The following is a 26,977-nucleotide window of genomic DNA, read 5'->3' as shown; positions in this document are numbered from 1 at the left end:
TTTGTTTTAAAACTTTCTCTTATCTATGGTTTTCGAACAGGAAAAGAACAATGACATTACAGACAGCAGGTTCTGGATTCAGAGCTGGTTTGGGTTTAACCCTTTGTTTATCTGGTCAGGACAGGAGGCTGCGACTCACCAGAATCTGGACCGTCAGCAGTCCTTCTCCGGCGTCTCGGGCGTCGATGGTGAACTCCACCGGCAGACTGGCAGGGACGCCAGAAGCATTCAGACCTGGACCGCTGGCCCGAACTTTACTGGCATCATGAGCTGGCAAAGTCTTGATCTTGAAAGGACTGAGAGGGGACAGTTTGAGAAGTTAGACCAGGACCAGGAGAACCAGGACTTGCTCACAAACTAATCTCTTCAGTACTGACCTGCGAGGGACCTCCTGGTCTGCGTACTTCACACACACAGTGTACGGGCCGTCGTTGGCAGGAGTGTAGTTCACCGTGTGAGTACCGTCACCATTGTCAGTGATGCTGACGGGTTCGGCCACACCTGAGGAGAGACCACATGAACCGGGGTCAATCCTCCACCTCTGCTTCAGAGTCCCCCCAGACTCTAACAGGGTTGTTTTTGTGGTCTTACCAGTTGGCCCGTAGAGCTGGACCTCCAGGGGGGCCACACCAGCCTTGCTGCTGTCTACGGTGAAGGTCTGAGGGACGTGAGCTCTGACTCCACTTCCCAGTCCAGGACCTGTACACCTCACCTTACTGGGATCCACCAGCTCTCGCACTGGGACCCGAAACGGGCTCCCTGTCACACAAACAGTGGAGTAATCACTCTTTACAGGCCTATGTACCTGGACTTGGTCTATGTGAAGCATCAGAGTCCTGGTTTTAATAAGGTGGATCTGTTACCTGGGATAGGTAGACCTCCAAAGGTGATGTTGACATCATAATCTCCAGGAGTGAAGGGGATGTACTCCACGCTACAGCTGCCATCTTTGTTGTCCTTACAAGACATCTTCGCCTCAGATGGACCCTCAATGGCCAGACCGAGACCCCCGGTGCCCGCACCCCTGAGGGAAGGAGAGGGAGGTACCGATAGACTGAACCTGAGGCTGCTGGAAACTTTCAGATTCACAAAGTTACACAACGAACTCACCTGGTCTCGACGGTGAAGCGGTTCGGCTTGTTGACCAGTCCTTCCTCCAGACCCGGACCATAGGCCCGGACTCGACTGGGATCACAACCCTCGGTCACCGACACCCTGAACGGACTCTTGGGGACAGAGACCTCATCAAACAAGACTTCAATCAGATGCAAACCTGGAGACGGAAACAGAGACAGACAGAGGGATGAGGGATGTGTCTGACCTGTGACACCTGTCGTACACACCTGTCGTACACAGACAGGAAGAGTCATGGGGTCATTACTGGAGTCAGTGGCACCACTATCATCAATGTAAACTTGGTGTCTTTGCAAAGAGGTCAGTGTTGGAAACGTGACACAAATTCAATCAGAACTGAAGGAAAATTCTATATCAATATCAAACTCCACATCTGGGCAGAGTCCAGCTGTTACCCTGGTGTTGACTGACAGCTGGAAGATTTTCTGTGTCAGAACTTGTCCAGATGTGGAAGTAGCATCTTATAATCCTGCTGCATGTGGCCCAGATTCGGGGGGAGGGATCAGATGTATACAGGGCCAGAAGAAAACAAGAATGAGGCCTGAGCGAGATCCAGATGTTTTGGGTCGTGTGACCTCAGCTGTGCTCGTTCCTCCATGAACCGGTCACACAGTAAACCTCAGGGAAATGACCTCACATCATTTCTTCAAAAGTACCTGTGGATCCTTGAGGTTATGAACCTGATTTCCTGACAGTGTGATTTTTCCTATGTTTTGTGTGACCCATGACCAGGAGGTGAACTGGACCAGATTCGATTCGATCCAGAACTGTGTTCCAGCGCCTCCTGAACCAACAACCTTTTTGACAATCCTGAAAGTGTGTGTTTCTGTGTATCTGAGTTTCAGACTGAAGACGACACACCTTACTCTAAAATACCAGTCTGCCTGAGTATTTCTGTCCCACAATGCAGTGGGCTCCAACATGTCACACATTACTATCAGTGGAAAACAATCTGCTGCGAACAGGCAGGCTGCAGCTATTAATACCATGAGTGGATCCCTCCCTGCTCTCAGTCTGTTACTGTCGCTGAGCACTAAAGACCCGACTGTGTCCACTCACTTCAACTGTTTACTGCACATCCATCAGCCTTTATGTCTCAGTCTCTGCTGCATTACTGAACTCTCAACAACTCATCTGTTTGTTTTGGCTGCACAGCTGATTAAATACTATAAATATAACACTATTTTACTCTGGCTGACATGAGGCGTCCATGTTGGTTTGGCTTTCTGCATGTTACTTAATAATCTTGGCCATTAGCATGTTAACACTCTTACTTGTCTATTAATGTGTGTATGAATTTTATGGTAGTTTACTTGTGAATTACTTAATGTTAAAGGAGCTATTTGTAAGTTTTGCTATTGCTACATAGTTAACATTAGCATTAGCAGCTGTTTACGGTCCATATTACCATGTTATAACCTCAGGTGACCATCACCTGCCTCTGATAAGAACAAATATCCTCTTTAAAGTACTGATTTCTACATATTTAGTTAAGTTAGCACATTAACATTGCAGCAGTTACTATATTGGAAGAATGTTTTTTTTTCCATTTCACTGTTAATTTCTTAGACTGGTTGCTGTCTAGTGTGTATCTGAGTCTTTAAACTCCTGTTGGGAGCAACAGCAGTTTTCAGTTGTGGGATTTGGATTTTGATGGCAGGGTAAAGCTCTTTACATCTGGGTTGTGCCAAAAACCCATTATTTGGATTTGTCAGATCCACATTAAGAGTCCTAAACCTGGTGAAATCATTCTGCAGCCACGACTTTAAGTGTCGAAGCCACAAAAGGCTCATTAGCCTCCTTCTCTTTACTGTGGTGCAGGGAAAACAGAAGCTTTATTAAGCCACAGGGCTCATTTATTTCACTATTATGATGTGTTGCTTTGGAAAAACAAACATCCATAAACCAGCAGAGAGCCCTCCACTGCCTGCTCTCACTGTGGTGACTGAAGCAGATTCAGCTCCAGCATCCACAGTCCAGAAAACTGCCTCAGCACCGTCTTCTGCCCTGAACCACCAATACATAACCTGGTTTAAAGTCTGGCTCCTCACCGTCCTCGTACGGCGTGTACTCCACCCTGTAGGTCCCGTCTCCCTTGTCGGTGATGTAGGTGTCGGTGTTGGAGCCTGATGGATTGGAGATGCAGGTTTTGATCTGGCTGCCGCCACTCTTGTAGAGCACCCGGGCGTCCACGGTGAAATGTGTGGTCACTTCCCTCAGGATGCCTGTGGAGATGAGACAAACATGGAGACAGAAGAAGAGAAGGAAACTTCTGTTTGATGAGGTTTGACTGTTAAAACACTGACGACTACCAGCTACAGCTGGCATTATCCTGAGATGAGGCTAGCTTTGTTTACCGCCTGTTTCCTGTCACTGGAAAATGGCTAGAGGACAGCTGTCAATCATACAGACCAGTGGTTCATGAAGTGATGGGGGGGAGGGGTCTCATATTATTATCTTGTTTTTGTTCATATATTTATTTATTATTTATATACTACATCATTTCAGTTACATCATGTATCAGACATAAAACAGCCTCAAAGAAACAAGTCATCTGTCAGTGAGGGAGGTGTCGCCTATACATGCTGAGAGTTTACTATCTGTCATAATTGACCGTGGAGAAGCAAACAAACCACTGACTCCAGACCAGATCATACTGGATCAAGTCCCATCACCATAAAACTGAGTTTGGAAATTGTAGCTCAGTGATGTGAGGCTGTGAACCAGAGTTTAAAAACAACAGTCAAATAATGTTTGGATAAATTCACAATCTGAAGGGAGGTCATTCCATTTTAGGTCATCAGGATGTGTAATTAAATAAAGGTGCAAGTCTTGTTCTGAGAGAAGGTTGTTGACAGTGTTGGATCTGAGACCACCACAATGATCTCTTGGATGGATCTATGGTTCTTTAAAGGATCAGTGTTGTTGTTGTTGAACTCTCTAGACCCTCACCTCTGGGCTCGACTCCTGGGCCGTAAACCTTCACGCCGCTGGTGTCGACAGCCGGGTCCACCTGTAGGCGGATGGGGAACTTGGGCACTGCGTGTCCTCCGTATTTGATGGTGATGGTGTACATGCCGTGGAACTGGGGGATGTAGGTGATGGAGTAGGTCCCATCACTGTTGTTCTGGACGTGGACTTCAGCTTTGACTCCGGAGTCTGAGATGAGCTCAATGGTGAGTTCAGCCTCTCCGGCTTTGGAGCAGTCCACCGTGAAGGATCCGGCCTCGTTGACTTTGCCCCGCTCCAGGCCGGGGCCACTGGCCGTCACCTTGGTGGGGTCAAACACGGACTGGACCATGGCCTTGAAGGGGGACCCGGGGATGTGCTGGTCTGCAAACAGGATGTTGATGGCGTACTCACCGGGCTCGGTGGGCAGGTAGGAGACCGAGCAGGATCCATCACCGTTGTCCTGACATTCGATCTTGGCCTCGCAGGGCCCCTCCACTGTCAGGCCCAGACCACCGGTACCAGCTCCCTTTGTGTCGATGGCAAAGGGGGCTGGTTTACCCACAACACCACCCTGAAGACCTGGACCGTAGGCCCGTACCTGAGGGGTTCAGGTAAAAGACTCAGTCAAAGGTTTGAAACTCAGGCTGGATCCACAGGGCCAGGGGCCCCTAAACTGCAAGTCAAGTGTTAAATCAAAAAAATTAAGAGTTCTTTCACACAGAGCATCTGACTGTAGCAAGTCAGATGCTCTGATTCTAAATTATATTTTTTCCATATTAAAATGACTGAAAACATGTGACATGTCTCCTTTAACGTTTCTTATGAATGTGCTGTAGTGTTAGAAAAGTTAGATTCTCACAGCGAACGTCAGGATGGAAACTGTTGCATTTAATGACTTAACACATGTAAAACATCTGCAGAGGTTTTCTGCAGCTGCATGTTGTGGATCTAACTCACCTTTGAAGGGTCGGGGGGCATGACACCCTCCACGGTGAAGGGACTTCCTGGGATGGGGTTTCCGTCGTAGCTGACGTCCACTCTGTATGGTCCCTCCTCAGGGGGAATGTACTTCACTGTGTGAACCTCATTGGCTGTGCCTGACTCCAGCTTGCAGGGGATTGGTCGACGCGACGGGGAGGTGATCTTGACGTCCAGTTTGCCCTGACCTCCGGCTCCTCGAGTGCTGACAGTGAACTCCTGATCCTTCCCAACATCCACCTCTGTGAGGAGAGAGTCAGCAGAGAGACTGAAGGCTCATCAGCTCCTCAGACATTTATAAAACCAGCAGAGACAAATCACATCATGGTGAATGAAGAACACATGTGATGTAATGAACTTCAATATATTAAAGATATAAGACAAAAACACAAAGGGACACATTGTTCTCTCGTGACCTTTGACTGAACCAGGATCAGTCACAGCTGAACCTGGACTGTGAACTCAGATGCTGATGTACTTACTGTTGTTCAGCCCCTGAACTCTGACCTTACTGAGGTCCAGAGGGGGGGCCACACTGATGTTAAATGGACTTTTAGGGATGGGGTCTCCTCCATGACAAACAGTGATGGACATGTTCCCCTGAGAGAGACACACAGTGCGGTTACCTGGGGCTCGTCACACATCATGATGTCAGAGCTGAGCGTGCAGCTGTACCTGCTGGACCGCCGTGTAGCGGATGGTGTAGGAGTAGTCGTGGTTGTCGATGATCTCAAAGTCTCTGACAGCTTCACCTTTAGCTGCTGCGCTGAAGTGAACCTCAGGTTTGGCTTTACCTGCTCCCTTTGTGTAGATGGTGAAGTGAGTGGGTTTACCCACCTCAACACCTGCAGAGTCCACGACACAGAATACATCAACACAGAACAGGTGGAGGCTTACAGCTCACACAGGAAGTGACTGAGGATTTACTCTGTTGACTGTGTGCAGCTCTACATGATTCACTACGTATCTGTTAGGATCTAGGCTTCGTGTCCTTCGTGACAGTTTGTGTTGAGTTTCAGTGTGAAACCAGCTCACCTGTCTTGTTAAGACCAGGTCCCTCTGCTCTGACTTTAGCTGCATCATGAGAAGGATCCACCTTTATTCTGAAGGGGCTGATGGGAATTTCCTGTTTCAACATTAAAGTTGAAAAGGTTTGCTGAATGTCTCCATGTCTCCACCTGAGCATGTTCAGAAGTCATTTACCTGTGTCTCACCTGATCAGCGAACAGCACCATGATGGTGTACTGCCCCGCACCTGGAGGTGTGTACTTCACTGTGAACGTGTCGTTGTCGTTCTTAATGATGTCGAAGTCGATGTCGGCCTCCGCAGGTCCCACCACACCTGGAGCACATTTAATCCCAATGCTGACATCACCTGCAGGGAAAAAATATACTTCAGCTCTGTGTTGAAAGTTAATATCATCCATAAAGAAAATTAAAACGCTATGAAAAAACAGCTAAATGAAGGTTGTGTAATAATAAAGTAATGAAAAGGATAAAGGACATAACACAGGTGTGATTAGGACCATGAACATGTCTGACCCTGTCCGGCTTCGCTGCAGTCCACAGTGAAGTACGTCGGCTCGTTGGCCTTCAGTCCCGTCTTCTCCACACCTGGACCGTAAACCTTCACGTTCTCTGGGTGGCTGCCCTCCCCTATAGTCACCTGAACCACAGCACACTGATCAATAAAGAGCTAACAGGCAAACATTCATCAACATAATAATTATAGTAATAATAATTCAGAGACTTAAATGTGTGAACAACTGAACAGGCATCAGTTTCATACCCTGAAGGGGCTGTTGGGGACGTTGACTTCGCCCCAGGTGATGATGATGGTGTGTTTGATGGGTTTTGTGGGAATGTAAACACAGAAGTAGGTGCTGTCTCCGTTATCCGTGATCTGTATGTCGATGGGGAAACCCTCTGCATCCTGAAACACAAACAGACGTCACATGGCTGCTGTCATCACAGAGAAGAACAGATGTTTGATCCTGAAGCTGCTGCAGGTTTCCGGACTCCTCACCTGAGCGTAGAGTTTCAGCTCTCCTCTGCCGGCTCCCTGGGTATCGATGGTGAAATCAGCAGGTTTGTTGACGATGCAGCCCAGAGGCTCCAGACCAGGACCATAACATTTCACCTGAGGAAACGAGAACATTCAACGCATCACATTTAACAAGGAAATATGAGTGAAATCATTTTAAACTCAGTGAGTCTGTGGTCTAACCTTCTCGGGGAAGACATCATTGGCAGCAGGGAGGATGTGAGCCATAAAGGGACTGTCCTTGATGTCCTCATCATCACATATGACATGGACGGCGTAGTCGCCTGGTTCAGTCGGCCAGTATCGAACATCACACGATCCATCACCTTTATCATCACACTCGATCTTAGCCTGAGAGGGGCCCTCGATGGAGAAACCTGCTCACAACATGTTAATTACACAACTGAAGCATCTATTCTTATGTTCATGTGTCTTGATTGTTCTGAGGTGGTGCTGGTGAAAGGTAGTGAGGTCACTGAAATCAAAACTGTTGGTCCTCTGGGGAGCAGGAATATGATCAGTAGATGTTATGATAATATTTAACGTGTACAAGTTGAAGTTTTGACCTGATGGTGATACTGGCAGAATGTTAGGAAACTCATCCCCATGAAACCATGAATATATGATGGAAATCTAAATATGATGTAGAATGTAAAACAGGACATTTCTGTTACTGATTCCATAAAACAGTTCATCATCTCACCACTGCTGAAAAAAACACCACCTCATAATATAGAGTCTGTCCAATATTTATTTTCTATCACTGATCATTATATGCTGATGACACCCTGCTGTATCTCAGTTTTAACTGTAATGACTCTATGAAACCAGAAACAACACAGAACAGGTTTGGTTCCATAAAACACAGGACCTTTCTAAAACGTCACTCCAACACAACAGAAACAGTTTTCTTTGTTTCATTCACTTCGTCCTTTTATTATTTTGTTGTTACGTACCGAGCGTCCCCACCTCCGTCCCAATGGCCTCCACCACGAAGTCAGCACTCTTCCCCACCATACCGGTCTCCAGGCCTGGACCCCAGGCCCTCACCTTCTGAGGCCCTGCCTCCTCGCTCACCTGTACTTCAAACGGACTGAACACACAATAAGTACAGAGGTGTAAACATTTGGACAAAAAATCTCAACAGTCAGTATAGATTAAATTAAATGAGTTTCCACTGTTTCACTAATCTGGAAAAAGCAGAGAAGCTTCAGAAACATCATGTCATCAGTATAAAAATCTCCTTTTAAACTAAAATTAATCATAAAAACATCTTAAAATAATAAATAGCATTTTCATTCATTGATCTCTTCAGTCATTTTTCAATGACGATCCCAGCTTCTCTGCTTTTCTTTGTTAAATACCACAATGACCTGAATATCTTTGGTAAGTAAGACATGTGAAGCACAAACTGATCACAAATTGTCCTGATCTTTTCAAACAGTCAACATGTGATTGTGCTCCATGGAAAGCTACAGATGATCCTCCTCCACAGATCTGAGCCTGTGGAGTCCCTCAGGGCACCAAGCTGGGTCCATTAAACTTCTGTGTTTACAGAAAACTCTGCTCTATCTAAGATAAAACTACAGCTGAGATTCTCTCAGTTTCCAGTTTGGATGAAGTGAACATCAGAGTTTGTGGTTCAGGTGAATGACAACAATAAGACCAGCTGAAAGTCTCACCTGCGTGGGATGCTATGTCCTCCCCAGGTGATGTTTACGACGTATTTTCCTGTCATGATGGGGTAATAGTTGCACTCATACACTCCGTTTTCCATCTCAAGGACCTTCACTGGCTCCTCAAGGCCCTCTGGAGTCAAAATGAAAACATCCAGTCAGGGATGTTCATTAACCTGCACTTTAAACAAAACTACACAGGTGATATAAATGGTGTTTTTATGAGTCATGCCGTCTCACTTGGTCCCTTCACGGTGACCTTCAGTTCTCCGCTGCCGGCTCCTTTAGTGTAAACTTTAAAATCTGCCACTTCTTTCACCCTCAGACCCTTTGGCTGCAGACCTCTGCCTGACGCTCTGCAGGCGTTCGGGTTACAGGCTGTTGGACCAGTTAGGAGACGTAAGACACTGGTTAGACTGGGAGGTGGAACACTCACACAAACAGACTCCATCACCAAACCATCCTGAACTGATTCTAACACCTGTCCAGTCCACAGTGAATCAGACTGACTGAGGATCAGTGTAGAGGTCAGACAATGATTTATCTTTAAGAGATCATTTATCTCAACCAACAGAGTTTTGTTGAGATGGAAGAGAGAGTTATGAGACGTTTAAAAAGAAGAGTCAATGTGGACTGAGTTTGAATCCAGAATATTCACCTGTACTCACTAAACCAGCCATAAACCATGAATAATGTTTCTTACTCTCTTTATCCTGAATTATTTCATCCTAAACCGATCCTCAGAGTAAAAGTGAGGAATTACTAAAACCACCTCACATCACAAAATATCATCAGTCTGAAACTTGAGGTAATAAAACAAGGATCAACACACACACATTTATCTCTGTTAGTCAGCTGATCAGCGCTGAGAGAAGCAGTTTGCTGAGGCTGAAAGGGAAAAGCAGCGACGATGAAGACGACATGAAACCAGAGGACGAAGAGCTGCAGGTTCACGACTTCAGCAGGTGAAGAAGAGTCAAAACCAGGAAATGAAAAGTGTCACAGAGCTGTAGATCATTTTAAACCACAAAGAGCACAGTCCAGGTTTTTATCAGATCAGTAAATCAAACGGTTTAAACTGGGTGTGAGGGTTAGCTGGAGAGAGACAGGTCACTGACAGTGGAGGGGGGAGAGAGAGGAGAGGAAGCTGAAGCAGGTGAGGATGATGATGAGGACAATCATCTAAATGGACGTTGATGTTAACATGAAGTGTTTTATTTTTGATGTTTTCCTGCCAAGGAGCTCATGTTTGTGTGTCTGTGTGTCTGTGTGTCTGTGTGTTTGTGTGTTTGTCAGCAGGATCACACAAACATTGCTGAACTGATTCACACCAGACCTGGTGGAGGGATGGGTCCCGGTCCAGGGAGGAAAATTTTGGTCCTGATCCAGTTAAAAATGTGGATCCAGGAATTGTTTTATCACTTTCCTGAACATTGATTGGTAGTGGTGAATTTGTACAGTTTGGTCCAGATCCAGGTGATAATCTGGATGTGACAGACATGTGTAGGATTGTTCGGCCTTGGTGGAGGTCTGGGCTCTGCTGATGGCCACTGTAGTTTACACTGTTATTTTCACTCATTAGTTGTTACTTAAATTAAAGAAAGTGAAAACCGGAGTGTTCATGTTTTGCATCTACAACAAAAAAAACTAATCAGAAACTAAAACTCCACAAACAAATTCATGGTGTTTCTTCAAAGTGTTGTGATTGTGTTGTCACATGATGTGACCCAACACACACACTCAGACGCCCTCTCTGGATGACAGTAAGACATCAGTAATTTGATGATTATGGTCACAAGTTTCTCAGCCTTGAAGCCAGAGGCAACATATTAATGCTGCTTCTTCAGAGAATCAATTACACAGGTTTAGTTTCAGCTGATAGCTGTTGGCTTTGGACATGATGAAGTGTCAGAGAAAATTTTAGCTTCAAAGCTTAGCTTTCAAAATGCTTCACATATTTGCTTGTTTTTTTCTCACTGTATTAACTGTTAATCAGATGTGTCTGATGAGTTTTTATATATCTTAGCAACCATGAGTTTTTATGTATCTTAGCAACTATAAAAAAGTTCTGACAACAGTGTCAAATACAAGTCAAATGAAGTTTAACTTTCTAATTCACAAAAAAACTGCTATGATGACTTTTGGCACCATAATTTTTATCTTAATAAATAAATGATTAAAATAACTTGGTGAAGTGTTTACACTGCAGCCAGCCTGAGGTCATTATACTGAGTCACCGGAACTTTGATACCATCTAGAGAGGCCTCAACACCACCACAGTCACTCAGTTCTAGGTTGTAGAAGAATATAAAGCTGCTCAATACGAAGCAGGTGCTGCACATGCTGGAAAACTGGGCCCCCCACAGAGGGGTCGAGGCAGGGATGGTTTTAAGTTGAGGTGGAAGGAAACCAGGCTAGCGCAAGCAGGCTCCAGTCACACCCTTGCCCCCGGCCTGTACTAACTTGGTCGCCTCGGTTTGGGCGGTGTTGGAGGGGGGGCTCTCCGTGTCTTGTCTGAGGGTGGGGTGTGTACGGACTGAGGTACAACCTGCACTGGAGACCCGGGGGGTGGGACGCTCTGTAAAACTGAAGGAGGGAACAACAGTGATGATACATTTTTACATAGGTAGAGAGGACAGAGACCTCCAGACCCCAGACCAGCAGACCACTGGACCAGCAGATTGGAGGGCCGCCAGACCAGCAGACTGAGGTGAACCTAAGTCGGGTTCAGGAAGTCAAAAGTTTGTAGGTCATGGCCCAAGCTGAGAAAGACAAGTCTCAAATCAATATTGGCAACTCCAAAGTCAGGTTCTAAGGCAAATCAAGACAACTCCAGGGTCCACTTCAGACAAGCAAGTCCCATACTGGCAATCCCCAAATCAAAACCCAAGCCATAAATACTGTAGACAAGTTCCAATTCAAGTTCTAAATCAAAGTCATTATGAGTAGGTCCACTGTCAAGTCCCAAATCAAGACTGACAATCCCCAAGAAATCCAAGCATGAAGTCAAATTCTCAAATGTAGACATGCAGAATACAAACCAAAACAGAAAGCACCAAGTCACAACCTAAGTCAAGTCACAAGTCCTGTCTCACGTCAAGATTGGATAACCCTAAGTCAAAGAAAGATAAGTACCAGGTCAAGTCAAGACAAACAAGCCCTGAATCAAGTCCTAAGACAAAGACAACCAGTTCAGAAGTCTAATTCATGTCCTATCAGACAAGATAAGGAAGGTCATCCATCCATTTTCTGCTATCGTCCATTAAACCATCCACACCTCTGTTGGCTGACCAGTGGGGTACCCAGGAGAAGGTTGAACACCCGAGCCCAAAACCATGAGAGTGCACAGCTTCAGCCAATAAAACCAAGTACTGAGGAGCAAGTGCCGACTGTCCCCTCAGACCTGGACCCAGACTGAGCTTCAGGTTTAATACTGTTACAGAAATCAAAACATTTAGTTCTTTAATCAGTCAGTCTGGACAATAGAGTTCAATGTTAGAGTCACTCTGATTAGAAATAAATGCTGAGGGCTGGATGATGTTACAAAGGGAGGGTCAAAAAGTCATGTTGATTATATTAGATGATGTACAGAGTAAAAACTGAACGTCTGAATGTTTCTGACACTCACTTTAAGACATTTCCAGCAGTTGACATATCAAAACTTTTGAATAATCTACAGACACAGGGTCAGAACTGAACATGTCCATCATGGTGGACATCAATGTGTAAAACCTACCCTCAGAGATGTGGACAGTGAAAGGGCTTCTGGGAATCTGCTGCCCAGCAAAGGTCACATAGACAGTGTGAGGTCCCTCCAGGATGGGAACATAGGTGCAGCGGAAAATACTGTCCCCTTTGTTTTCAAGGACAATTTCCACTGTATCCCTTCGACCATTTGAATCCACAATGATGACGCCCACATCTCCAGCACCCGCCCCTGGTGGACATACAGATGGACAACAAGGCTATATATACACTGACAGAGGAATGTTTGTCCTTGCTTATTTCTCAATAAAGATGAGTTTCACTTTGACTGATTACCTGCAGTGTAAATGTCAAAGTATATCGGCTTGTTGGCCACGTTCCCCATCTGCTGCAGTCCCGGCCCGCGGGCCTGAACTCTGGTTGGGTCGCCCATGGCCTTGGAAACATTCACCATGAAGGGACTTCTGTCAATATCCTGCCCAGCAAACAGCACTTTCACCTAGGCGAAGAGGAAGAGCACAGGTGTGTCAGGGTTTCTTACATCAGAATACGGAACCTCTTTCCTAACCTCGGCATCCGTCCCAACACTTTACTGCTCGGAACCATCAGCAGAACATAAACATGTAATAAATGGTTTTGAACTAATCAAAGTATTTATTCATGTATTTGTTAACATGATTTCCATTTAATCTGATGACCTGACTGGATGCAGCGAACTGGTCACATGACCACTCTGAAGTTAACTGGTTAAACCTGAATCAGTTACATTCATTCAGAAGACCATGAGATGCAGCTAGCTGGGAAAGCTAGCAGGTGGCCTTTTGCACTGTATGATTCAGTCTTTTCTAAACATTTTATCAACTGTGAGGTTTTCTGACCTTATGAAGCCCCTCCACTTTGGGCAGGTAGACCACAGAGTAGGTCCTGTTCTTGTCGTTGTTGGGGATCACTCGGGCCTGACGGAGACACAGAGACTACACAGTGAAGTGTGTTTTAACTTACTCATGTTAATATATTTGATTTAATAGTGTGTGTTCCCACCTCCTCTGTGTGTCCCTCTGGATCCTCCACATAAACCAGGACCTCACCCAGTCCAGCCTCCACCGTCTCCACCAGAAACTCAGCTGGTTTCAGAACCATGTTACCTCGAGGCTCAATACCTGAGACACAGATGATGAAGCAGCTCATAGTATCACTGAGACAATGATGTGATTTATGAGGATTATATCATCGAAAGACAGAAATTTAATCAGGGTTTGAAACATTTTTTGGGAAAATCATTCAAGATATTTCAAAACTTTAGACCAAAAGTCCAAACTCAGCTTTTGACATTTCATCATAAAAACTAATTACATAACGTACTGATACATTATTTCTGCCTGTTGATTTTCCATTCACTGATATTTATCACAAAATAACGAGAAATGCTGCAAACTACGTTTGAGTTGTTCAGCTTTGCTGCGACTGACTGATATAAAAACTTCATCTGAGTTTTGACAAAGTAATTTTCCCAAAGGTCGGACTGGAAGGAAGGAACACCAAGTGAGTTGCACTGAACTAATTTATTTTAAAAAATACATTTTGCCAGATGTCTGTAAGATTTAAATGAACTTTTATAAATAAACTCTGAAAAATATGTGCAAAAGTCTTTAAATCTATTTAAATCTCAGGTAACATACAACCATAGTGACAGAGGAGAAGTCTGATGACTGATGGACAAGGGTTGGATTATGGGTAACCTGTCTCCCCTTAAGAGGGGAGGACCAAGAACCGAGCCCTGAGGAACCCCACAGGTGATACACAGAGGTCCCTGCCCTCCCTCTTACACCTGCCCAGGTTATCTCCCAGTATAGGGAGGAGTCCCTCATCAGGACACAGCTGGTTTATATCATTTAAACTGACCAGTTTTTGAGAGGAGTTTGGTGCCTCACCTGGTCCATAGGCTTTGGCCCTCTTTGGGTGCAGGGTCTTTGCCCTCAGAGGGGCCCCAGGCTTCAGTTTGGCCTTGGGGAACTGGGACAGGTAGGTCATCACAGAGTGCTCGTCCACATTTGGGTCGACAATCTCTTCTGGAGCGATCACCTGAAGAAGAATGAGGGATTAAAACACGAGGATTACATTTACAGCTGCAAACAATCCTGATAACAAAAGAATCTGGTTTTAGAAAAAAAAGACTTTCTGCCAAAAAGTAACAAAAGAGGCTGATTAAAGACAGAACGACAGAGAAATGATCGGATCTGACTGTGTGGAGTCCAACATCAGTAATGGAGGAGAAACTGGGCACTGACTAAAGACAGGAAATCAAGTGAATGGTTTTACTGATCAGACAATCTGCTTTTTATGAGACAAACAAGACTCAGTGACGAAGGAACGGTTGAGTTTGATGTAAAACACATGAAAGGTCTAATAATGTTAAACAGCTGCTCCTGTCATTCATTAGCAGAGCAGGAAGACGCCTTTAAATCCTCCGCTGAAGTAAAAGCATCAATGGCACAATGTCAGAATACCCCTTCAAAGTAAAAGTCCTGCATTTAAATCTGACTGAAGTACAAGTAGAGAGGCAGCATTAAAACAGTAAACTGTAAAAGTAAAACAACTTCCTGTGAACAACACTTCAAATAACTTCAAACTCCAGCAGAGCATCAGATCTGATCAGCTCATCACATGCACCCCCAGAGGTAAAAAAAAAAAAAGGTTCAGGTCACCGGAAACTGAAGTTTGTCCTTTACTGGACACCATCTGTGAATCAGAGTCACAGAGACCGAGACTCTTCAGACCTGAGACTCCACAGACCTGAGACTCCTCAGACCTGCAGACACGGAGCAGCTGCAAACATCTGGACTTTGATCCAGCTGTGAGTCTAAATCCAACAGAGCTAATGAGGTTTTCCAGAAACTCTGCTGCTCTCATCAACTGTGAAAACATCTGTTTCACTGCTCGAACCTTTTAACATCATCATCATCATTTATCACAGACACAGTTTAACACTGAGGATGGAAAATATGACTTTATGTTTTTAACTAAAAGTTAACACTCGTTCATCATCTGACTGGACAGATGTGTGTTTGTGTTCCTGATGTAGGTTCACAGTACGACTACAGCTGTGTCCCTGTATCACAGCTTCATCCTCATCATAGCTTCATCTTCATCACAGGTTCATCCTCTGACTGAGACCATGTGAGCAGCATCTTTATTTACATCAGGTGATGGATGTTTCAGTCAGACTGAATTTTAACCAGTTTTTGAATGACATATATTTACTTTATTTAGACCAAACAGGAAGTGAACACAACAATATCTGAATGACCATGGATCAAATAAATAAATATGTATATAGACTTTTCAATCAATAAATACAGAAATAACAGACATTCATGTTGAAAACAGTGTAACTGAATCATTAAATGAATAAAATATTTTTAGAGATCTACTTCTCTAATTGAAACTGTCGTGATTAAAACACTTAAACAAGTTTTTTTCTACTCATCTCACATTTTTGAGTTTGTGGCCTCATAAACTAAAAACAATTTTCAGTTACACAACTGATTCAGATGAGGTGTAAACACTCTGCTCATATACTGAGTGTGTTTGTGTGTGTTTGTGTATGGACAGGTAAGTGTTACCTGCGGTACTCCGAGCCAGTCGTCAGCTTGCTGCATGGCCTCTCTGGCGTTCTCCACCGGCTGGCTGGGATCCCATGTTTCCCAGTCTGGACACAGACCTGAAGGCAGCACAGAGAGTCAGTCATATAAACCACAGGTGTAACAGCCAGTGCAGTGGTTTCCATGGTAACTTCTTTCCTGTATAAACCAACTTGTTTTGAGAATCTTTTAAATAAAGTTTATGGTCCTTGATTCTGGTGTGCTCTTATTCTGAAACTCTTGGAGAGCAAAGAAGCTTAAAATATATCTGTAATATAAACATATTTTCTTTCTATTTCTACAAACCCCTTCAGCTTCAATAAGCAGAACTCTTTAAATGCACCAGAAGCTGCTTGAATACAAGATGACCACCTCAGTGTCCACGTGTCGTCACATGTTTAGTAACAATCAGAGCAGAAAACACCACCAGTCTGATCCAAATTCTCTCAGCCACAGTTCAAGACTACCATTCAGAAAGTGCCAATTTAAGCCGCTGGTGATTTTACCATTCAGAGGAAACAGTGAAGCAGTGAAGAGTTTCCTGTTAACACATGAAGCATAAACACTGACACGCAGTGTGTCATAAAGCTGATAAGAGGATTAAACTGAGCTGACACTGAGGACCAGAGACCGCTCACTGAGTCAGTACCTCTGTCACTGAGGACCAGGTCCACACAGACCTCTGAGGATCCGGTCCACAGAGGGTTGAGGTTAAATTCAGGTGTGTGTGACAGTACATTTCTTTCTCTGCTGGCTGTTGAGTGTATTTTGCTAAAAGGTCAAAGGTCGATTGGCTACATGTGCTGGAAAATAAAATATAACCTGTCACAGTGTGAGGTTCAACAACCCTCAGACCTCACTGCAGGAAATTAAACATCAGCTGGTTTCACTGAAATCCCTGATACAAGACACACACACACACACACACACACACACAGAGAGAGCAGCTCTAAATATATCAGGTGAGGTATTATTTAAGAATACTCCTCCTTTAACTCTTCCACTCCTGCAGCACTTTCACTTCAACTGAAACAACTTTCAGTGCTTGAACTTCAACTGACACTTCAACTCCTTTCACACCCTCATCTGAACTGACAGTTAACTCCTTATCACACTTCATTTCACACAGTTTCACTTCAACGGTGCAGATGTCAGTTTATGAATTGACTCTAGTCTTAGAAATTTTCACTTATTCTTCCACCTGAACTCCTTTCACTGCATCAACGTGAACTCATTTGAACATGGACAATTAAAGTCCCACTGGTGTTTAACAGCCAACTATCAAAGCGCCTCTTTACACCTCAGTTGACCTCTTAACCTCTTTCAGCACATACAGCTGCCACTTCAGTGTCTTTCAGTGCTTTAACTTCAACTATTACTTAAAGGGAAAGTGACTCTTCAGCGTTGTATCCTCAGTTTCCTGACAGCACTTTAACCTGAACTGACACTTAAACTCCTTTTAGTGCTTGAACTTCAGCTGACTCTTTAACTCCCTCCAACATTTTCACTTCAGTTCCTTTTGGCACTTTCAAATCAGTTTCAGCACTTAAACATAAACTCACGCTTCAGTTTTATTCAATGCTAAAACTTAAATAGAAACTTCAACTCCTTTCAGTTCTTCTCCTTAAACTGCCACTTCAACTTCTTTTAGTGTTTCAGCTTCAGCTGTTACTGCTACACATTTACAAACCTTTAAAGACTCAACATGTCAACACATTAAACGTTTCAACCGCAGCAAAGTAAGAACCTGAGAACACAGCCATTTCCAGTTACCTCTGTAGCTGATTATTTATTTTTATGATAACTGATTATTGATTAATGTTCTTACCTGGGGCACAGTTGTCCACCAGTGCTCCCAGCGCCTTTCCGTCCCTCCAGTCTCGGTGGAAGTTGGTGATGGGAAGCTGTGGCACCTTGTTCTGGATCCAGCCCAGTAAACGCTGTTTCGGGGTCAGTTTCTTGGCATCTTCGTCGTCCTCGTCCTCCCACATGGGCATGGAGATGGAGTAGTGGAGGATCAGGGTCCAGATCAGACCCAGGATCAGCTTCAGGTTCCCATCCACGATGGCTTTAGAGTCTGAGGGACAGAAGGAGGACAGGTCATCCCGTCAGTCACCGTATGATCTTATTTTGTGTGATACAATCAAACATCAGTCATTGAAAGGTTTAAAACTTGTGATTTTAAGAACCAAAAACACCTCAGTGTAGTTTTACATCTCCTCTCTCAGGCTTCTCTCTGGAGCTCTAGTAACAACAGGTCAGTCAGCCAATCAGAGGAGAGGATCTGAGCCAACTGTTTTCTGAGTGATCCAATAAAAATGTAACAGATTTCAGGTAAACACTCAGAGAAACCAAATCCTGCAAGGTTGGACGGTGGGTCCAGGTGGGCGGGGCTTGGGGCGTAGCTGAGGGCGGTGTCTGAATACAGGCTGTGTGCATTTCTCTGTGGACTGAGGCTTTGATACTTTCACAGTATTAATATAGAACCTAGACCTGCTTTATAATCACAAACACATGGACATCTACCTTTAGACTGGATGGAGCTTTAATTACATCCACTGGGGATATGGACAAGCATCAAAATGGGTTTATATACATATAGATACAGTACAGGCCAAAAGTTTGGGCACACCTTCTCATTCAATGCGTTTTCTTTATTTTCATGACTATCCACCCTTTGCTTTTTTGATAGCGCTGCAAACCCTTGGTGTTCTCTCAATGAGCTTCATGAGGTAGTCACCTGAAATGGTTTTCACTTCACAGGTGTGCCTTGTCAGGGTTAATTAGTGGAATTTCTGCCTTATTAATGGGGTTGGGAACATCAGTTGTGTTGTGCAGAAGTCAGGTTGATACACAGCCGACAGCCCTATTGGACAACTGTTAGAATTCATATTATGGCAAGAACCAATGACCTAAGTAAAGAGAAACGAGTGGCCATCATTACTTTAAGAAATGAAGGTCAGTCAGTCCGGAAAATTGCGAAAACTTTGAATGTGTCCCCAAGTGCAGTCGCAAAAACTATCAAGCGCTACAACAAAACTGGCTCACATGAGGACCGCCCCAGGAAAGGAAGACCAAGAGTCACCTCTGCTGCTGAGGATAAGTTCATCCAAGTCACCAGCCTCAGAAATCGGAAGTTAACAGCAGCTCAGATTAGAGACCAGATGAATGCCACACAGAGTTCTAGCAGCAGACACATCTCTAGAACAACTGTTAAGAGGAAACTGCGTGAATCAGGCCTTCATGGTCAAATAGCTGCTAGGAAACCACTGCTAAGGAGAGGCAACAAGCAAAAGAGATTTGTTTGGGCCAAGAAACACAAGGAATGGACATTAGACAAGTGGAAATCTGTGCTTTGGTCTGATGAGTCCAAATTTGAGATCTTTGGTTCCAACCGCCATGTCTTTGTGTGATGCAGAAAAGGTGAACAGATGGATTCTACATGCCTGGTTTCCACCATGAAGCATGGAGGAGAAGGTGTGATGGTGTGGGGGTGCTTTGCTGGTGACACTGTTGGGGATTTATTCAAAATTGAAGGCATACTGAACCAGCATGGCTACCACAGCATCCTGCAGCAACATGCCATCCCATCCGGTTTGCGTTTAGTTGGACCATCATTTATTTTTCAACAGGACAATGACCCCAAACACACCTCCAGGCTGTGTAAGGGCTATTTGACCAAGAAGGAGAGTGATGGAGTGCTGCGCCAGATGACCTGGCCTCCACAGTCACCAGACCTGAACCCAATTGAGATGGCTTGGGGTGAGCTGGACCGCAGAGTGAAGGCAAAACGGCCAACAAGTGCTAAGCATCTCTGGGAACTCCTTCAAGACTGTTGGAAAACCATTTCAGGTGACTACCTCTTGAAGCTCAAGAGAATGCCAAGAGTGTGCAAAGCAGTAATCAGAGCAAAGGGTGGCTACTTTGAAGAAACTAGAATATAAGACATGTTTTCAGTTATTTCACACTTTTTTGTTCAGTACATAATTCCACATGTGTTCATTCATAGTTTTGATGCCTTCAGTGAGAATCTACAATGTAAATAGTCATGAAAATAAAGGAAACGCATCGAATGAGAAGGTGTGTCCAAACTTTTGGCCTGTACTGTATATGTGGAGTAAAGTGTCTGATCAAAAGGACAGAGGATTGTGTCAGTGAATGAAATACCTTGAAAAAACACACAAACACTGACATTTAGGTCTTTTCTAAAAAACTGTCTGGAGAAGAAACAATGAAGGAAAAATTAAATCCAGTACAAAAAGACTCAGTTCTCCACAGTATCATTGATGATGATGATGATGATGATGATGGGCTGACAGGACTTGACTCTCAGTCCATCAGCAGCTGCTGAGACATTTCAGTCTGAATCTCTTCTTTGTTCTAGTGACATGACATGAATCAACAGTGCTGTTGCCATGGTTACCAGTGGTCAATGTACTTTGAGCATTGACATTAAACCGCAGCCAATCAGAAACTAGTATTTCACCTGGCTGTAGTATCATAACGTCTTTAGATCTGCTCGCCAAAATAAAAGTTCATGGCTTCACATTGTTTATCCTACAGATGTCAGGAGACTTTTATTTTGCTGTGTGTGCAGTAAAATGTGAACGAGAGTAGATCTGCTGCAGGATGATGTCATCGAGCCCCCGGTCTGAGGAATGAGGTCAGTTCAAATAGGAAACACATGTACGCACAATAACACACATAGACACACACAGACACACACTGACACACAGTAACACACAGTAACACACACAGTGACACACACTGACACAGTAACACACCCAGTGCCACACAGTAACATACACAGTAACACACACAGTGACACACACTGGGATCTGTCAGTCTGACTAAACTCAAACTTTGTGTTGTGTGTTGTGTTTGACTCAAACAAACCTGAAACACTGACTCACTAATCTGTTCTCCTGTGTCTGTGTTTGTGTGTCTGCGTTTGTGTGTCTGTTACCTTCATGTTTTCACCACATGAACTCATGTCTAACCACCTTGTGTTTCCCTGTGAGGAGACTGAACACGGTTTATTGTTTCTGATGGATTGTCCAATCATATCAGGAGAAAATAAATCAGCTGTCAGATGGAGGCGGGTCATTGGCTGCATGTGACATCACTCAGTTTTAACACAGACCGCGTGACGAAGAACCAACGGAGCTGTGGGAACCTGAACACTTCAACTCCTTTCAATATGTTTATTTCACCTGTTTCACTTCAACTTAAATTGAAACTTCAACTCCTTCACTGCCCTAATATCAGCTGACACTTCAACTCCTTTCAGTGCCTTAATGTCAGCTGACTCTTCAACTGCTTTCACCACTTTTACTTCAACTAACTCTTTGACTCCTCTCGCACTTTCGACTGAACTGATTTTTGTAAATCAGTGTCTGGACATTATCAGACTCTTTAACTGCTTTCAGGTCTCTGAGTTTAAATCTCTTTCACTTCAACTCCTTTCACCACTTTTAAATTATTTGACTACTTTCTCCTCACAGCCGTGAAGCTAACAAGGCTAAAACTCTGCAACAATGTGAGGTTTCCTCCAGCTGCAGTGTGTTTTTACACTGTGTGTGTGTGTGTGTATGTGTATGTGTGTGTATGTGTGTGGTCAGACCCCACTTTGGGAACCCCTGTGGAAAAAAGTGCGTGTGTGTCAGTGTGTGTTTTCACAATCATGAAATCATATTTTCCTTCTCCGAGCTCAGTTGACCGTTATTCAACACACACACACACACACACACACACACACACACACACACACTCTCTCAGGAAACTTGGTGTCCAGAGATTAGTCAGGTCCAGTGTTCAGAGGAAATGTTGTGATCGGAGCGTCGCTGTAATCTTTCCCCAGGAAACAGGAGCTGCTGCAGTTTGTGTTGTTCTCTCTCTTTTCTGTGAAGGTGACTTATGGCCAGCTCAAGACCTTGACCTTCGACCTTTGACCACCAAATGGAAATTTGTGCCAACTGTGATGAAATGTCCTCCATGTGTTCCTGAGTTATGGCATTCACAAGAATGGGACATGAGGTTACAGTGACCTTTGACCTTAAATTCTAAGCAGTTTATCCCTGAGTCCACGTGAACATCCCTCCAGGTGTTACCGAGAATGTGACGAACGTATGAACAGATGTTTGTATTATTTCCATCCCAGTTTAGATGGAACCACGTCCACTTCCATATGAGGTTAGGGTGGGGGCCACAGTCTTTCTGTTGAGGCTGTCATCATACGAAAGTGGGCGTGGCTTCATGTAAACTGAGGTGGAAAACAACAAATGAGGTACAGACAGTGTCTCTGACTACAGCTGTCACCTGTGACCAGTCGACCCCACGGTCTCTGTGGACCTCAGTCTGTCTCTGTGTGGACCTCAGTCTGTGTCTGTGGACCTCAGTCTGTCTCTGTGTGGACCTCAGTCTGTCTGTGGACCTCAGTCTGTCTCTGTGGACCTCTGTCTCTGTGTGGACCTCAGTCTGTCTCTGTGGACCTCTGTCTCTGTGGACCTCAGTCTGTGTCTGTGGACCTCAGTCTGTCTCTGTGTGGACCTCAGTCTGTCTCTGTGGACCTTAGTCCATCTCTGTGGACCTCAGTCTGTCTGTGTGGACCTCAATCTGTCTCTGTGTGGACCTCAGCCTGTGTCTCTGTGGACCTTAGTCCATCTCTGTGGACCTCAGTCTGTCTGTGTGGACCTCAGCCTGTGTCTCTGTGGACCTTAGTCCATCTCTGTGGACCTCAGTCTGTCTCTGTGTGGACCTTAGTCTGTCTCTTTGTGGACCTCAGTCTGTCTGTGTGGACCTCTGTCTCTGTGGACCTCAATCTGTCTCTGTGTGGACCTCAGTCTGTCTCTGTGGGCCTCTGTCTCTGTGTGGACCTCAGTCTGTCTCTGTGGACCTCAGTCTGTCTCTGTGTGGACCTCTGTCTCTGTGTGGACCTCAGTCCGTGTCTGTGAACCTCAGTCTGTCTCTGTGTGGACCTCAGTCTGTCTGTGGACCTCAGTCCGTCTCTGTGGACCTCAGTCTGTGTCTGTGGACCTCAGTCCGTCTCTGTGGACCTCAGTCCGTCTCTGTGGACCTCAGTCCGTGTCTGTGGACCTCAGTCTGTGTCTGTGGACCTCAGTCTGTCTCTGTGGACCTCAGTCTGTGTCTGTGGACCTCAGTCTGTCTCTGTGTGGACCTCAGTCTGTCTGTGGACCTCAGTCCGTCTCTGTGGACCTCAGTCTGTCTCTGTGGACCTCTGTCTCTGTGTGGACCTCAGTCTGTGTCTGTGGACCTCAGTCTGTCTCTGTGTGGACCTCAGTCTGTCTGTGGACCTCAGTCCGTCTCTGTGGACCTCAGTCTGTCTCTGTGGACCTCAGTCTGTGTCTGTGGACCTCAGTCCGTCTCTGTGGACCTCAGTCCGTCTCTGTGGACCTCAGTCTGTGTCTGTGGACCTCAGTCTGTGTCTGTGGACCTCAGTCTGTCTCTGTGTGGACCTCAGTCTCTGTGGACCTCAGTCGGTCTGTGGACCTCAGTCTGTCTCTGTGGACCTCTGTCTCTGTGTGGACCTCAGCCTGTGTCTCTGTGGACCTTAGTCCATCTCTGCGGACCTCAGTCTGTCTCTGTGTGGACCTTAGTCTGTCTCTTTGTGGACCTTAGTCTGTCTCTGTGTGGACCTCAGTCTGTCTCTGTGTGGACCTCAGTCTGTCTCTGTGTGGACCTCAGTCTGTCTCTGTGTGGACCTCAGTCTGTCTCTTTGTGGACCTTAGTCTGTGTCTCTGACATATGCTCATGGATGAAGGAACAACACCTTCACCTGAACCTTTCTACGACTGAACTATAGTCTCTTCATCATCATCTGTCTCTTCATCATTACCTTCATCTCTGACCCACACCGAGGTCCTGAGAAACCTGCTGATGTCCAGCTCTCCTTCTGACCATGTTTTGTCTGTATCATCACTATATAACAACACTGTTACATGATTTATACTATATTCATAGTATAATATTCTAATGTATATACACTGTATATTCTGCATGTTTCATAGTGTTGTATTATTACTGTCCAGTCTGTGTGGACTCCACACAGTGTAGTATACAACATCATATATGTGTACATGTATGTTTACTGTCTTCATTACTCAGACTGATATTATAAACAGTTTATTCTGTTGCACTGAACACAACCGTCTGGTTGCTAACGTCCTCCGGTTGCCAACGGTTACTAAACAAACAGCTAAAGGTCGCCCTGCAGCAGAGAAACAATAGAGTCCTGATAGAGGGACTGCTGAGTGTCAGAGGAAAACAGCCCCCCCTCTGTCTGTACCCACCCCCCCACTCCCACCTGACCGTGCCGGGGGCGACGGAGGAACTGTGGAAACTGTGTAATGTGACATTTAGGCAGAAGTTTATGAGACGACTGAGAGGAAGTGATGGAGGGAGAGAGGAAAAGACAGGATGACGACGGAGGGAAAGAATTAAAGAGCAGATTAACAGACTGAAGACCTGGTCTCTGAGTCCACACACACACACACACACACACACACACACACACACCAAACAACAACCAGTGTGTCTGCTGTAACAGGTCAGTTCTATAGAAACATCAGTGGCAGCTACAGCTCAGGCTGGACCAGGGCCAAACAGGGGTGGACAGGTCCAGCTCTCATTTACATGTTGTTTCCTGTTTAATCAACAAAGACCATCACATGATCATCTATAGGATGATCAGCTGATCAGTCAAAACAACCTGGTCTGTCTGAGCAGGGACAGCTCAGAACCACCTCACCTCACAAATCCACTAAACCTGAGCAGAAACTTCAGATCTGGTTCCAGTAAACCTGAAATCCACAATGATCCAGGAGCTAAAGTCTGACTTCAGCAAGTCCTGAACCAGCTCAAATCCAGACCTCAGGATGTGGACTGATCTGCTCTAGCTGAGTCAATCTGAGCTCCCCGACACACACACACACACACACACACACACACACACACACACACACTGAACAGGTGGACAGCAGCTGTATAAATGTGTGTGTTGTTGTTTAGCCTGAAAATCCCTGAAACTGCCCAACTTCACAAAGACCAGAGCTATTTAAAGACACACACACACACACACACACACGCACACACGCACACACGCACACACACACACACACGCACACACACACAGACACCTGTGACCTATAAAAGCCTTAAGTGTGCATTTCCAGCCAACAGCTGGAGGGTGGAAAACCTCGAGAGAGTGACAGACAGCAAAACACACACAGGCAGACACACACACACACACACACACACACACACACACACACACACACACAACACGATAAGTGGTTCACTAACATTATTTGTTTATTTTTGTTTTCAGAATCAATAAATAATGTTTATATCTGTGCAGTTGAAAACATTGTTCATTCTTCACTGTGTGTTTAAATAAAGTTCAGTGAATAGAGTTCACTGACTTATTAATGTTTACAGACAGAAACCAATAACTGATCAAATAAGATCAATCACCTTCAATAAGTGATTAACTTTGATCAGCACTTTTGAGTGTGTGTGTGTGTGGAGATCTACTGACACTTCAGCTGTTGGCTGAAATGCCTCAGACCAACTGTGACGACAGCTGACTGACACACACACACACATACACGCACACACACACACACACACACACACACACACACACACACACACACACACACACACACACACTCCACCATCCTCCTCTCATTGACTCCCACACACAGGCAGCATTCATCACACCCCACCCCCACTGTGTCATGTGGCCTGTCCCGGCCAGGAGGAGGGGAGTGGGGGGGGGCTGACAGTAACTAAACTGAACCTTTATTGTCAAACTGAACATTAACGATGAGGCAGCAGCAGTGTGACAGTCAGCAGATCACTCACACACACACACACACACACACACACACACAGAGCTGCTTCAGTAAGAAAGTTGTTTTTATGTCAGAACTCCATTTGAAAAACTGCTGATTTTAGAGCTTGATATTAAAGGGAAACTCCACTGACTTTAACCATCATCAACCTCAGTGAAACAGTGAAGAGCTGAGAGCTCCAGTTCCTCTAACGACCACTAGAGTCTGGCTCCAGCAGTGAGTCAGTCCCCACAGACTCCCATGTTCAAATGTCTTTACAGCAGAAAGAAACATGTTTACAGCCTGGTACAGAAACTGTTCTGGTCTCTAGAGATCATTTCCTCCTTCATGACGACTGTACGGCTGAATATATACAACTCACCTGTTCACGGTTTATTAAGGATTGATGGCATGGCCTCTTTGAGTGACAGGTGGGTGAGCGTATGCTTGCCACAAATCAGCATGCACCAAAGTCTCAGCTCCACACACGCCCCACCTCTTTGACCATATTTGGATACGGTGGGAGTTAGGGGTGGAGTCAGGCGCTGACAAGATGGCGACGGTGAAGCAGCTCACTCTGAGCTTCAGAAACCTGTGGTGACGTTACAGAGGCTCCGCCCATCTTCATTTAAAACCTGTGGTCACACCTCTACAACACTGTTGTGTGCAGAAACTATGGTTTGTCTTGTGTGTGCTTTTCTTTGTTAGCGTGTTTGTTTGTGCTGGTCTTGTGTTGCTGTTGTGTTGCTGTTTGACATCGGTTTGTTCAGCGACACAAACTGCTGAGTGCTGGATGAGCTGCGTTCACACTCAGCTGTGACCGTGTGGAGGTCTACCAGACACCAGCAGCTCCATCTGTTCCTGTCAGCTGCCACAGCTCCACAACCAAACACACACTCTGCAGGACCCACTGTGCCTTAAAGGCTGCATCATTTACAGGCCTGTCAGTGACCTTTAACCCAGAGGAGTCACACGTGCACACACAGTTTAATG

The 26,977-nt window shown here is 45.1% G+C and overlaps 1 protein-coding gene across 7 annotated transcripts in view; it reads right to left on the bottom strand.

Annotated features, from left to right (window-relative positions):
• LOC139635374 (filamin-C-like) overlaps positions 1 to 26,977 on the bottom strand; it is a 47,066-nt gene that overhangs the window by 14,387 nt on the left and 5,702 nt on the right. For 3 of the 7 annotated variants that reach the window (XM_071502636.1, XM_071502641.1, XM_071502638.1), the window contains exons 2-28: positions 17,959 to 18,207; positions 16,113 to 16,210; positions 14,421 to 14,571; positions 13,531 to 13,649; positions 13,368 to 13,445; positions 12,826 to 12,988; positions 12,521 to 12,721; positions 11,248 to 11,370; positions 9,025 to 9,162; positions 8,791 to 8,917; positions 8,065 to 8,201; positions 7,292 to 7,485; positions 7,091 to 7,204; positions 6,854 to 6,997; positions 6,607 to 6,730; positions 6,279 to 6,439; positions 6,100 to 6,190; positions 5,740 to 5,909; positions 5,547 to 5,664; positions 5,044 to 5,306; positions 4,087 to 4,684; positions 3,186 to 3,359; positions 1,111 to 1,273; positions 864 to 1,024; positions 592 to 759; positions 378 to 501; positions 140 to 296 (exon numbers count right to left, since the gene is read on the bottom strand). In XM_071502636.1, the coding sequence (XP_071358737.1) occupies positions 140 to 296; positions 378 to 501; positions 592 to 759; positions 864 to 1,024; positions 1,111 to 1,273; positions 3,186 to 3,359; positions 4,087 to 4,684; positions 5,044 to 5,306; positions 5,547 to 5,664; positions 5,740 to 5,909; positions 6,100 to 6,190; positions 6,279 to 6,439; positions 6,607 to 6,730; positions 6,854 to 6,997; positions 7,091 to 7,204; positions 7,292 to 7,485; positions 8,065 to 8,201; positions 8,791 to 8,917; positions 9,025 to 9,162; positions 11,248 to 11,370; positions 12,521 to 12,721; positions 12,826 to 12,988; positions 13,368 to 13,445; positions 13,531 to 13,649; positions 14,421 to 14,571; positions 16,113 to 16,210; positions 17,959 to 18,207 (4,508 nt within the window). Of the gene's footprint in view, positions 1 to 139; positions 297 to 377; positions 760 to 863; positions 1,025 to 1,110; positions 1,274 to 3,185; positions 3,360 to 4,086; positions 4,685 to 5,043; positions 5,307 to 5,546; positions 5,665 to 5,739; positions 5,910 to 6,099; positions 6,191 to 6,278; positions 6,440 to 6,606; positions 6,731 to 6,853; positions 6,998 to 7,090; positions 7,205 to 7,291; positions 7,486 to 8,064; positions 8,202 to 8,790; positions 8,918 to 9,024; positions 9,163 to 11,247; positions 11,371 to 12,520; positions 12,722 to 12,825; positions 12,989 to 13,367; positions 13,446 to 13,530; positions 13,650 to 14,420; positions 14,572 to 16,112; positions 16,211 to 17,958; positions 18,208 to 26,977 lie in introns of all 7 variants that reach the window. The other 4 variants (XM_071502639.1, XM_071502643.1, XM_071502640.1 and 1 more) reach the window with 2 other exon arrangements.

Source organism: Trachinotus anak, unplaced genomic scaffold (assembly GCF_046630095.1).
Source record: "Trachinotus anak isolate AG129_WGS33_773 ecotype Australia unplaced genomic scaffold, CSIRO_AGI_Tana_v1 ptg000018l, whole genome shotgun sequence".
NCBI lineage: Eukaryota > Metazoa > Chordata > Actinopteri > Carangiformes > Carangidae > Trachinotus > Trachinotus anak.
This window is presented reverse-complemented; position numbering and strand designations above follow the sequence as displayed.